Here is a 14250-nt window from a genome sequence, read left to right on the forward strand (position 1 = left end):
TGATCTTGAGGTCTCTTCCAACCTAGAAATTCTGTGATTCTGTGATTTCTTTGACACACATCAGTGATATATATATGTATGATTTTTATTTAGAAAAAAAAAAAAAAAAAGGGGAATGGGTTGAAATTTGAAATAGTTTTGAAATCCATTCTGTACTCTGTCGTGCTATATATGGCAACCTGATATACACCTTCCAGTTTGACTTTTCCAAGAAAGAAACTATTTCCTGAACACTGATGGTTTGTGGAAGCGGGCTGTACAAGCCTTGAAGTTTGCATCTATAAAGAACAGCTCCAAAAACACTGTTAAAATTAAAGTTCTGTATTGTATATAAGCTATGAATGATCCTTTTTTCTGAAACTCACCAGAGTGGTGGACATCAGCTATCTGGTTGTTCGAGAAAACTAAAGCTAAAACTATTGGATTTTTCTATTGTCAAAATGTTAATGGTACTGTGAAGTTCTGGGGACTATAGCACAGCTACATATGGATGTTGCTTCACATTTGGCTTTCTGGAGATGAACTGATCTACAAAAAACTTAACAGGAGGCCAGAAACTCAGTAGTTTTATCCCTTATCTTCGAGAAACGTGACCATCTTTGTGCTACGTGAGCCTTTCGGCATGCACAAGAGTCTATGAATTACTTGTCATCATGGTCAGTGTTTCATTTTGTAAGAACCAAAATCAATAGCAGGTTGAGCTTTGAATCTTGGTCATACCCTAAAAAAAATGATAGGCCTAATGATAGATAATCATTTGGTCTGTTCGCTATATTTGCTTGTAGAGCAGTGGACAGCCTTCATTTTTTGAACAACACATTTGTAGGTTTAAATAGATTGTATATGTGCATATGTGTGTATAGCGTTATATGTAATTATATTTATAATGTTCATAATACATATAAAATTGCATATTTATAGTGGTACATATAGTAGCATAACTAAAATATTTTATGTAGTTATATATAGTATCATGTATTATTTTGCTAACTAGTTCTACAGTGTATATTCTATTGATGTAAAAATAGTAAAAAATTAATTGCATGTATCCAGCTTTTTTCCAGTCATCAACACAAAATACTTACAAGTGTCTTTAAGTGTTGTGTTCATGGTAATAAATAATCTTACTAAAATAGCAGAATTAATATTAGCTTTCTTTGGAATGTCTTCAGAAAATGCTGTCTGGTATGGGGATGTATCATGCCTCAGAAAGGTAGTACCTGTAAGGCCAAAGGCACAGGAGATGGCTTCTTCTCTGAAAAAGAATTTGAGAGTTGCGAGTACATTCCCAGTGCAAAATAGGCATGGCTGAGATCATTTTTCCAGTTGAGATTTTTAACCTAAACCTCACATACAGCTGGGGCATTCATCATCAGCTGGTTCCATGGGGAAAAAAGCATCTTAGTTAAAGTTTAATAGGAATCAAGAATGAGAATCTGTTTCATCCTGCTGCTTTGGGAGCATTATTTACTTCACAGCTTCCTTAAATAGCAGAGTCTGAAATTAAACTTGGTAAGTGCCCTATATTGCTTCCAAGGGTGCTGATTAAGCAAATATTCATTGTATATTTTATTACATGATGGTGCAAGAACTTATGAGATTTTCCTAGGAAGAGTTTCAGATGTGAATAAGTTCCTGCAAAGTGAAGTGTTGTTGAAATATTTGCTGCTAGTCTGTCTATTTGAGTATATGCAATGTGTTTTGAAAAAGTGCCCTTGAAATCTTTATTTTTGAAATATTTTATTAGAATGATTTATTCCAGGAAACCAAGGCTGTCTCATGTCAACTGTGAAGATTTCAGAAGGAAAAAAAAAAAAAAAAAAAAAAAAAAAAGGATTTTAGACTTCATTTTGTTATTCCCATCATCCCATTGCTTGCTTTATCTTTATAGATGATAATAGTTGTTTAAACTTTAATTAGTCCTTCTTCAAAATCTCCTCATGAAACAGTAATGAAGAGCTGTATTTTTAATTAAATGATTTATTTATATTTGTGGAAATTATCTGCTTCCAGTGATTTTATTGGAAAACTAAAAGCTTCACAACATCTTTTAGATAAGTTTCACACTATATTAGGTGGAGTATTTTTGTTGAAAAACTGAGTTTTCCTGTGAACAGGGAGGAAAAAATTGCCATTGTCTTTTCTAATGCTCTACAACCTTCCCATGTATAAATAGGATTTTTTTCTACTTAGAGAAACCATATAGAAATCAATGAGCCAGGTTTTCATATCTTCAGTATGCTATAAGGCCCAAAGACTAGTATTTTCAAAAATAACCTGGGAGTTTCTAATTTTTCAGACAACTTGGGCCTATTTTGTGGTTACCAAACTCCTACCCATCTGAGGGTATTTTTAAGCCCAATGATGCTGTCATTTGTTAGTTCTGCTGTAGCACCACATCTCTGAGGGGTGGGACATGAGAGCCATCTGGGGTTTAGTAGTTCCCACCAAGACACCAAGAAATACAACAGCAGTGGTGAAGACTCAAATAAAGAACACTCATCAGTTATGGCTCCTGCATAGCCTTGCCTGCATTCAGGGTTACCTTCATCTGCCAGAGGGCTTTGTGTGGCAGTATCTCCTCAAAAACCAGCCTTTTCTTTTGCTTTGTTTTGGTCCTTAAGGGATTCTTATTCAAAGCTGAAGAAATTGAAAATTTCTTATTCAAAGCTGAGGAATTGAAAGCAGATTGTAGTAGTGTTGACTGTGCTTTCCTTTCCTTTCCTTTCCTTTCCTTTCCTTTCCTTTCCTTTCCTTTCCTTTCCTTTCCTTTCATCTTTCCTTTCCTTTCCCTTCCCCTTCCATTTCTTTCCCTTTGTGTGAAATCATCACTGATGGTAGGTGCCAAGTAGGTATTAGTGGAGACTGAGAGATTTTGCCAGAACAACAGCAGCTCAAGTTCCTTGTGCTATCTTGAATTATCTTGAATTATCTTTGAAATAAACCCTGTTCAATGTGTGAGAAAGTAACTGTACTCAACCTCCCCACATAGGCTGTTGGAAAGGGTCTCTACAGTGAGCACCAGCATTTGTAGCTCTACAATGTGGGAAAGACTGAGTTTGCCAAAATCCCTTTATGTGATCCACCAAAAAGCTGTCATGCAATCACAATAGTCAGTCTCAACCAACCTGGGTTGGATTTCAGCCTGCTGTTCTCATTCTGTCTTGGTCCCACTGGATTTGCTGTCATTTTTTGGATTTTTTTAAATCTATTTTCTTTCTCTAACTTCATAATTTTTATGCTAAATTAAATTTGGTTTGTTCATTCCCATCATTTGTTTAATTTTTCTATCCTCTTATCTGAAAAGTATCTTTGCAGAATTACAAATCTATCTGTATACTGGTATCTGTATAGTGGTATTTTCCTAAAACTTTAGGTAGAAACAAGCAACCTATTCCACAAATGAAGGCAGAAAGTCTTGCATTCATCCACTTAACAAAATGAAAAATATTAGACCATGGAATAGATTATTATATTTCTGACATACCTGATACAATGTTTCCCACTTACCTCCATTGGTCTGTTCCTTGATGGATGCTTTTTACCCATGACATTATCATAGTCTGAGGAAGGGTAGCTGCCCTGATAAATATATTTTGTCCTTTTTTTTTTCTTGCTAAAGAGAGAAAATCTTGTGTGTTTGTTTTTGTTTTGTTTTTTCCTATCTTCAGGTAAGGACGTACTATTTTTTGAGATGAGAGCGTCTCAAGCTCTCACTGGGTAGCCAAGCTCACCAGATGTTCTTCACCTCCCAGAACAAGGTCCTTATTAATGAGCCAGAAATGTCCAGAAGGTTTGGTGGGAGTGTGCAGCATGAAGGTGAAGGTCAGGTCCAGGCTGTTGGAAAACAATCCTTTGGTTTTAATGGAACCAAGATCAGACCATATGTATTTGTTGCCTGTACCTGGGGTGGTTAGACAAATGTTGATTTTCATTTCTCTGAAACATGAAAGATGCTTGAGTTAAAAGGCCAAAGCAGGAATACTTTGTGTATTAGGGTATAGATGGGGATCTGCTTTCCACAAGCCAGTGGGAAAGTTAACTGTATGCTTATTTTGGATATTCAGCCATCTTTCAGCACTTATGACCAAAATTTACACACATAGGTAACTTTTGGCTTGAAACATCTGTCTTGCACTTTCACTAACATCATGTTTGTGTCTCTATCAGAAATTTACTGTGTTTTTTTTGGCCTCCATTCCAAACACAGTAAACCAAAAACTGTGAGAGGAATTTTCTCTGTCAGTCTTCTACATTTCTTAGTCATTCCCCAGTGTGTTTTATTGTAGCAGTGCTGTCATCACTCACATGAATTTTTAGAAAGAAAACAAACAACAGCAACAAAAAAATACACTATTTCAATAATTTAGTAAACAAATAAAATGAGAGTGTTTGTATCTTCTTGTATTCTTTCATTTCTCTGCTGCTGAAGGTGTATTCCCCTCTTTCTGGCAGCAGTTATGGAGGGAATGACTATAAGTGACAATCAGCTGATCTAGAAAGATTATAGTTCATGTTACATTCTGGTTCTTACTATATTATCATTATAGTATACTATGTATTATTTTATTTTGTATATTACATAATGCATACTGATACAGTTGAACTGCAACAGCTGATTCTGATACAATCAAATCCTGTCATTCAAAGAGCAGTTCTCTAATTTGTACCTGAAATTCATTAGTATCACTAGTAGCAGTTTCATAACACCACATGTATCCCCTGCCTAAGCAAAAGTAATTATCCACTATAATTAAGATGGAAAGAAGCTGTCCACAACAATTTCTTATTGTTTGTGTTAGAAAGATTTTTGCTTTACTTTGCATGCAGAGCATGTTCATAAAAAGTATGTAAAACAATAAATAATAAAACACTGTAGCTTATCTGTGTCCAGAAATTCAGTGACTAGCATATAAATAGATTTAATGTCTTTTAATTTTTCTAGAAGCTATTGAACACAATCATACAAAGTATGTATGATGCATGAATTATGTAAATAATTTCTACAACTTTTTCATGATTTTTATAAGATCCATTTTTTAATTAAATGAGGGTGCAACTGTAATAAATTATTTTTATGTGTACCTAGTACTAAAATTAACATACCCAAACACACACACACACACACACACACACACACACACACACACACAAAAACAAAAAAAAAAAAAAAAAAAAAAAAAAGAGAGAGATTCCAACATAGTTTTGGGGATTGAGTATCAATGCTGCACATGTTAATGTGTATGCTAGTGTATTTGTATGAATTAAGTTCTAGATTTCTTGTACTTTTTAACCACATTCAACCATGTATACTCTGACAATAACCCTCAAAGGTGGTACTTTATTATAGCATTGGCACAATTCAAAGTATTCATTTTCAGATTGTGTTTGGAACTAGCATGGTTAATTGGAAAATACAAAGAAAACAGCAAAAAAGCAAACACAGAGTAAGTGTAATTGTGACAACAGAGAAGGCAGTATGAGCATGTATGATGAACCACAGAGTAAAATAATGGCTAGATGTCTTAAGATGAGAACAGGCAGTGTTAATGAAAAATAAAGGCTGATCAGCACGTTAGTCGTCACAGTGAGCCTGATTCAAGCACCTTCAGAGCCACTGAGCTGAAAACATTTTTAGAGCATAATACAATGGAGAGGTCATTGTATCAGACTGAATGTTTTACAGAACAGCACTAGTAGACTCACACCCAAATCTCTCCTAGGCCAGGAGCAAAATGACTGTGGATTGCAGGTCACATAACAATGTCTGCCACTCTCCCATGAACAATTTTTGTAACTGAAAGTCAGAAGGAAAAACATGAATGCAATAGGCGAGCTTCTCAAGTCATATCTAAAATGCTAAGAGAGGTTTTAGTTCAATTAGATTAGTGTTTTTCTTTCTTAAGTAGCATTTCTCTTCTTGTTTATAATGTATGTTCTATTGGATTCTGTTTTGCTGTCTTTTGTGAGGTGAATCTACTGAGAATGTATATAACTGTTTGAAAAGTCTTCATTTTACTGTCTGCCAGCGCTGCCAAAGAGAACACACACCTGTTTTTGTGCTGGGCTCTGAAGATGATCTTGAGTAGCAGTATATGAAATTAAGATACTGATTTAATTAGCAATTAACATGAAAAATCTAGAGCCTTTCAACTTCAAACATAGTATCAAGAACAAGTAAAGATTTTTTGGTGTTCTGACTTCTCTTTTCTCAACATTTAGTCTTTCCCTTGATTTGGGAACTCTGTTTTTTCAGTTCATCTATAATCACTCAAGTTCTAGAAGCTGCTGTACACAGATTAGTGCAAAAATACCAGAAGTGAGAGAGAGGGGGGACCACAAAGATGGAGGGAAGGGATGCCATCCAGAGGGATGGCAGAGCTGATGACAGAGGGATCAGATCTGGGCCTGTGCAAACCTCATGATTTTCAACAAGGCCAATTCCTGTACCTGCATCAGGGCAGTCCCAAGCACAAATGAAGGCTGGGCGGAAAATGCACTGAGAGCAGCCCTGAGAAGGACTTGGGGATGTTGGTTGATGAGAACCTCAACATGAGCCAGCAATGTGCACTTGCAGCCCAGAAAGCCAACTGTATCCAGGGCTGCATCAAAAGCAGTGTGGCCAGCAGGTTGAGGGAGGGGATTTGACCCCTCTACTCTGCCCTCCTGAGACCCCACCTGGAGCACTGCATCCAGATCTGGAGTTCCCAGCACAAGAAGGACATGGTTATATTAGAACAAGTCCAGAGGAGGGCCACGAGGATGATCAGAGGGCTGGAACACCTCTCCTGTGAAGAAAGGCTGAAAGAGCTGAGGTTGTTCAGCCTGGAGAAGAGAAACCTCATTGCAACCTTCTAGTACCGAAAACGTTACAAGAAAGCTGGAGAGGGACTCTTTGTCTGGGACTGTAGTGTTAGGACAAGGAGTAATGGCTTTAAACGAAAAGACAGTAGATTTATCTTAGATATTTGGAAAAAAATCTTTACTCTGGATGTGGTGAGGCACCGGAACAGGCTGCCCAGAGAAACTGTGGATGCCCTATTCGTGGAACTGTTCAAGGTCAAGTTAGATGGGGCTTTGTGTGACCTGGTTTAGCAAGAGGTGTCCCTGTCCATTGCAGGGGGGTTGGAACCAGGTGGTCTTTGAGGTTCCTTCCAACCCAAACCATTCTGTGATTTCATGATTCTATGAAAACTTTGTAGTAGAAGACAGAGTTTTGCAAATAGATTTTAGTTAAGGGTAGGGTGGAAGATCCATTGTCTGTTCCTTGGTCCAGGCTGTGCAGCATACTGGGGTAAAGCTGCTCTAGACATAATCCTGTACTGTCTTGGGAAAGGGCTAGGATAATTCCATAGGTATTTCCCCTCTCTTCTTTGGACCTGCAATGGGTAGTCAGCTCTAGGAAAGAGTAACATGTAAGGCACAGGGTGCTCCTCTTGGAGCTAGGGCCTCTTTGCTCACTTGGGGCTTATGATGATGAAGAGAAAAGCTTCAAACACATTTAAATGAAAAATAGAATCCCACTCAGTTACTCAATTATGATGTTTTTTACTTGAATGTTTCCACACATCTCTACAAATTAAGCTGTTTGGCCTCCTTGATTGTTCCACTTACCCCCATAGGGAACACAGCATTTTTGCTGGAGCTGTGCACTGCTCATCACCCAGGAGAGAAGCTTCCTGTCTCCCTGCACATGACAGTGCCAGTGGGTCTGGACACATGTTCCCCACCTCCTCTTTCAGTTGCCCTTTTTTTTGTGAAGCAAAGGGATGCTGAACACTGAGGCAGGCACTGAGATGCTTTTTCCATGCTTTTATTCACACTCTTGGCTCCCTAGGTAAAAAGTATGGGAACATTAGGTAGCTACTGAAGATGAACTAAAATAAGGCAAAACTTTATTTCTCAGGAGGTCATAGTGAGGGGAAATGATAACTCAGACATTTTACTACTTCTGTGATAGAGCAATGAAGTACTGTCAAGAGACCAGCTGTTCTAGTACTAGCAGTGCAATTTACCCAGTTCCAGTATAGGAAAATATGTGAGGTGTTCATGTATTTGTACTACATTGGACTTTTTAGACTGTATCTTGCTAAAGGGAATATCTAGCAAAGTAATTCTAGGAGCATTATTCTCTCCCACTTGCATGCATTTGTATAGCAACTAAACTAGCATCAGGAAAGTATTTAACATATTTTTATATTTTTTTAGTTTGATTTATATGCAATGTCATAAAAGATTCAGTACTGGTTGAAGGGCCAGCTCTTCAAAAAAGGGTAAATCTTATGTCTCAACAATGATTCATAAATCATTTGTGTAGGTAGATTGATGCAGAAAGCATCTGGCCAAATGCTGCATTTGCTGAAAATCTAAAATTTGGAACAATTAAAACTATTTGCAAATTAGCATGAATTTGTTTAGGACAATATTTTTTTAAGAAACCAAAATAATTCCTTGCTGCATTTTTATATAAATGCTTTTTAAGGTCTAATCAAAATTTTGTTCAGAATTTCTTTTTAATTTAGTTCATAGGGATTTGAAAAATACTAAAATGAGAAAATGAGAAGCTTCATTGTGGATGATGTAGATTCAGAGCAGATGTTCCTGCTCTGAAAAATAATGGTGTTATATTTCGCCATAAAAACTTCAATTTTCTGAAATAATAATTCTCAGGTTTAGGAGATTTTAATGGTGTTCTCCAGCTAAACTGAAATAGTTTTTGTACAGCTCCAACTACCTGATGAATATAACTGAAATGAGTAAGAAAATAACTGAAATAATGGGGTCATACATACAAATACTAGAATAAAAACCTGTTTTGCCTTTCACTTTAGTTTCAAGATGTAATAAGTCTAATCATAGCTTTTCCCAATATTATTAGCAGTGTACAATTTCTCGCTTCTGAAGTGATTTTAGCAATGGCAGATATTCAGTATCTGTAAGTAAACACTGAAAATCACTTGCTTCATTACCCTTCTGGGCCATTAAATATCTTCTTTTATCTATTTCCTCTCTTCTCATTGCCTCAGCAGTGTGACTCAATTGGGCATGTGGTATCTTTCCCAGATCCTTTTCTGAACATAGCGTAGTATGCAGGAATGTAGTTTGTCAAACACATTGTGTCTGAAATCCTTTGTTGGTAGCAGTGGAGAGAAAGAGATTATAAAACGCCTCAAAACTTTCAAAAACGCTGTTCCCAGGTTTCTTATATCTGTTCATCCATATAAAACATTCATACCTCACTTTTATGTATGGGATGGTATAGTACGGTATCATGAGTATAGTATAGTATAGTATGATGTGTATTATATCTTCAATAGCATCTCTTGTGCAGGCTACAGTTTGCAGAGAATTTTGTGCTTTGACAAGTTTTTATACTAATCTATGCTAAAACAGCTTAGAGAGAAATAATTTGTTTATGATGTTGATTTTCATATGTGGAGTTTTAAGATTCTGATTATTTTAATAGGGGAGATCAGCTAACCTACCCAGTCTTACCGGTGATGTGTTTTTTGTTGTTCTGCTAATATAAACCTTTCTGAAGTAAAGTCAGGCTGTGCAAATAACTTCTGAATCTGTTAGCTTCTGTCAATCTGAGCCAATATGACTTTCTGGAACATTTCTTTCTTCAAATTTCGTACACTAAGTTTATTAGTAACTGTTTTATGTGCTAATCCTTTCATTTATGTCTGATTAAAAACTATTCTGTATGCTGAGATTGTCATAAAATTTTGTCATAAAATCTCAATACTTGGTTTGAAGTATTTGATTTGATAGTGTGAGACCAGTCTAAACACAGAGGCTGTGCGTGTAGATGCCAGAGGTGGCAGATGTGTTCATGTGACTTCTTTAAGAATGAAAAGGGAACAGAACACGGAGATTGTTTCCACCTTTGGAAGGAAAAACCGTGCAACAGCTCTGAAAAAAAAAAATATATATATATATATATATATTTATAATACATCATCACTGTCAGTTTAGCTTGAACGTTTTCCATTTGAGTTGTTTTGCGAAATTGGCCTTTAATAGGTAGAAGTAGCCATGGTACAAAGTGACAGATGAGCTGCTGAGTCTACATTGATGCCTCATTCACCAGCGTTTTGGAGAATATGTGTTGTTTTCATGGTAGTAAGCTGAGTTATGCTGGCAGTGTACTCTTAGAGAATTTATCTTTCCTTTCCAGGTCAGAAACCCAAGGGGAAGTCTGGGAAGGATTTGTAATTCAAATTTAGCTAGCCTTCCTTCACATTAGGAATGCTAGATGCTGACCCACAAGGACTGAGTTCAAGATTTCTGTGAATATGTGGGATTTGAATTAATGTGGTAATGAAAGCCTCTAAGAACATGAGGCACATTAAATATCTAAATCACTTGTATAGTTTAGAAAGCTAAAATTGGACTTAAGATGGTTAAGAAATTAATGTAGTCAAAGAGAAAAGGAATAGTAGGTTTGTTGGACTGCCTGTAAGCCTGCACTTATGGTGGATGACAGAGACAATTGAGTAGTATAGCAAAGAGCAAAGAAATCCAACCAAAAATGCTTAGATATAATCTTTTGTGGAAGCATCATCTGAAAAACAGATTTTGTGTGTTCCAGAGTATACAGCACATTAACAGGCAAATGAAAATGAACCAGGCATTAACAACCATTACATTTATTCATAAAACAAATAGCTGTGAACTTAGTTATTGAACTCTGATGATCACCAGTGGCACAGACAACTTCCTGGAGTATCCTGAACTATCCTTTTAATCCATTATATTTTCATGAAAAATTAGAATATGGAGATTCAATAGGGAGATCAAAAGTAATGGGTTCAAAAAACACAGAAAAGCACCCTGTATTCTATAGCAATGCTCACTGTGTATGCCCCAAGGAAGGTATATACCACTAGCCTCAGTATACTGCCAAATTTCTCATGTCTGTCTTTTCCTTTTGAAATGAGAATTTTTATAAAGATATAAACAAATACAGCCAATCCTACATGCATTTTCCATTATCTTTTCATTTTTCAAATACTTATATTTGAGTTTTGAAAATAGATTCTGCAATTTTATAAGTGTGGAACATTAAGATCATGGCACTGAGCCTGCCAGAGTTCAAGAAGTGTTTGGACAATGCTATCAGACATAGGGTCTGGTTTTTGGGTTGGTCCTGTGTAGAGCCAGGAGTTGGACTCGATGATCCTTGTTGGGTCCCTTCCAAGCCAGGATATTATATGATTCTACGTTTCTAAGTCGAGGTAGACAATAACAGCCACTCACCCCTTACCTACCAATCAAGTCATTTCATGGTATAAGTTTATCAGGCTGGTAAAGCTTGACTTTGTGAATCCATGCTCAACATATACATTACTGTAATGTGTAAGGTGTGAAACAGAGCTGTAGTTGATCATAGGATTGGTTATTTTGTCCCTCATTACACTGTTTTGTTGATTGTATATGTCTTTTCAGCTGCATTTTTTTGCCTTATGAAACATGGTCCAGATGCAAAATTAAAATTACAATGACAATGAAGGACAGGATGTGTATAATTGGTGATAATCATTTTGCAAATTTATTTCAGTACTAATATTTTCTATTCTTCTTTCTTTCTTTTACAGAGGGTATGAACTGTATGAACAAAGATCATGGGTGTGCACACATCTGCCGGGAGACGCCCAAAGGTGGGGTTGCCTGTGAATGTAGGCCTGGCTTTGAACTTGCCAAAAACCAGAAGGACTGCAAATGTAGGTAGATAAAGATTAAATTTCAAATGCCCACAAATGTCTTATTTTCTTCATTGTTGTTGTTTTCCAGAAGTCAAGAAATCAACTTTGTTTTGGCCAAAGGTGATTTGTAATTTTAGTAATGTGTTTTTTTCTGTCAAAGGTTTACTTGGGGTTGGATAAGAGGGATCAAATAACAGAACTTTGGTAGTGAGCCTGTTAGCAAAATGTTAACAACTTTTGTATCTTCCTATGAATGCAGAAAATGATAGATGATTTTAATCTAGATTTTCCTTGTAAAGCAAAAAAAAAAAAAAAACAAATGAGCATAGAGGATTCTAGCTTTTGGAGGTCCACAACGATGGATGCATTGATAAATCTACTAATAGGTTAGTATGTTAATTCCTCTTTCTTAAAGGAGAGGAATGTTTGCTCTACTGCTTATTCCACTGCATACAGGCTACATTTATTAATATTACTCAGCTATATCATATGTACTATTAATGTTGTATTCTAGAAGCTGAGATACTGAAGATGTTCATCAGCCCACAAAATTGGAAGTTAGAATTGTTCTGTATAGGTTAAAATAACTGACCCTTTATAACATCTTCATCTGAAGGCTTCTGAAGAGCATGGGAGTCTTTCGTACAGCTTCAGCGAGTATTAGATCTGAATCCAATAGCTTCCTTTCCTAGCTGGTAGCTTTGTGAGAGAAAAAAAAAAAAAAACTGTAATAAAACAATATAAAACACATTTTGTATTTTGCATAGGACCAGTATTTTTGTGCTACCCTTTCTTCCACTCCAGCTTTTTTCTACCTGAGATCTCCACTGTTTCAACATGCTTAGATGATACTTGTCCACAGGATACTGTACAGCCTGTTTGCTCCTCAATGCTTGCAAGGCTACACAAGGCCAATGGCAAAAACATAGAAAAAAAATGTCTCTATGGTCATTTTCTTTCCCAGTGTTTATAAGAAACAAACTTTGCATGCTGTTAATTGCAGTGCAAGATCAGCTACATTGGTTAAGTTGGAGAGGATGTTTATTTATACTGTTTATTATTTGTTTCCATGAATTCATACATTCCTTTAGAATTACATTATCCTTTTTCATAGTGAGATGGTGACAGGAGAATTAGGGCCTCTTCTAGAAAGATATTTCTAAATGCCTCAAAGTTTAATAGAGTAAAATACTTGAATTTATTCATTGCCCTGTGGTGTTCAAATGTTAGTTCGATTTATAAAGAACTTTTGCTGGCAGGTCTCTGTGTAGGAACATGGAGTTTTTCAAGGCCGCAGATCTTGCTGCAGAATACACCAACCCCTAAAATCACAGCACATTCTGCAAATAAGTTCCAGAGTATTTTTTAAGATAGTTGTACTACTAGCCCTTCCATATGCAAAGATACCTAAAATTGTAGCCAGATAGCTGGGGACAACAATTGTGAGATTACAGGAGACTTAAAGGTTTAGTACAGAAACAAAATCTTGACATTTAAAATAAAATAAAATAAAACTTTTTTACAGCTAAGCATTTCAGTGGAATTCACTTAAATCCTGAGCTGAAACTTTGCAATTATTGCATACAGCTATGATGAAGAGCTGAACAAGGGACACTTGGCCCTTGGCAGCCTGGACTGGGTCTATATCCCCAATATACAGGGATTCAGACTGGTAGTGTCTGATATCCTGTCTGTCCCTCTCAAGTGTTCGGGTTTATAATGGTCCTTCCATGCAACTGTGCCTTTCAGGGTTTGTCAGAGCTTTGTCCCATGTTTGTTTGTTTGTTTGTTTGTTTATGTGAGGAGATTACAGATAATCAATGTGTCAATAGGTGAATTTTTATTAGTTTGCCACTGAATCAGAATACTGAGAGAAATTTTCAGAATTGGCCCACTACTAATGTGGCATATGTTTCTCAGTTTTAAAAAAATGTTAAAAGAAAATAGAAAGCATAAAAAAATGGAAGGAATGCTCCCAGATTTTTATTCATGCATTACATGACTGTGTCATTACATCCTAATTACATGATCACACGTCACCTGGTCATATCATTCCATACTAATAAGGCAATCACTATTGGTGTTTTGCGTCATTCAGTGTATGTCATGGTCAGTGTTCATTAAATAGGCTTTCGTTCAATAGTTTCCTCTCCTTCATAACTCATTGTCATGCCTTGCTTGCTGCACAGTGTTAAAAATCTATTCTGAGATTTTAAATTTCCTCATGGATTTTCCCATGATACTAATTACAGTAATATCAGAGTGCTCCATAGGCATTGTTAATATACTTTCAGAACATTCTTGTGAAGTTAAAAAGTACTATTTTGTCTATCTTACAAATGGGAGAATAATGTAAAGATGTTAATGTCAAAGTCGTTTAGTAATGATAGGTGATTAACAAGAAACACCCATGTTGTGGTTTAACCCGTCCAGCAGCTAAGCACCACACAGCCATTCACTGACCCTCCACCCTCCCTCCCTGGGGTAGGGGATAAAATCAGGAAAATGAAGCCTGTGGGTTGAGATAGAGACAGTTTATTAG

At 36.4% G+C, this 14250-nt stretch overlaps 1 protein-coding gene across 1 annotated transcript in view; it reads left to right on the forward strand.

Annotated features, from left to right (window-relative positions):
- The window catches only part of SCUBE1 (signal peptide, CUB domain and EGF like domain containing 1), a 206042-nt gene that overhangs the window by 94545 nt on the left and 97247 nt on the right, over window positions 1-14250 (forward strand). Inside the window, exon 5 of the mRNA XM_035315412.1 lies at window positions 11601-11730. Coding sequence (XP_035171303.1) covers window positions 11601-11730 — 130 coding nt within the window. The remainder of the gene's footprint in view (window positions 1-11600; window positions 11731-14250) is intronic.

This window comes from Oxyura jamaicensis, chromosome 1, assembly GCF_011077185.1.
Source record: "Oxyura jamaicensis isolate SHBP4307 breed ruddy duck chromosome 1, BPBGC_Ojam_1.0, whole genome shotgun sequence".
Taxonomy (NCBI): domain Eukaryota; kingdom Metazoa; phylum Chordata; class Aves; order Anseriformes; family Anatidae; genus Oxyura; species Oxyura jamaicensis.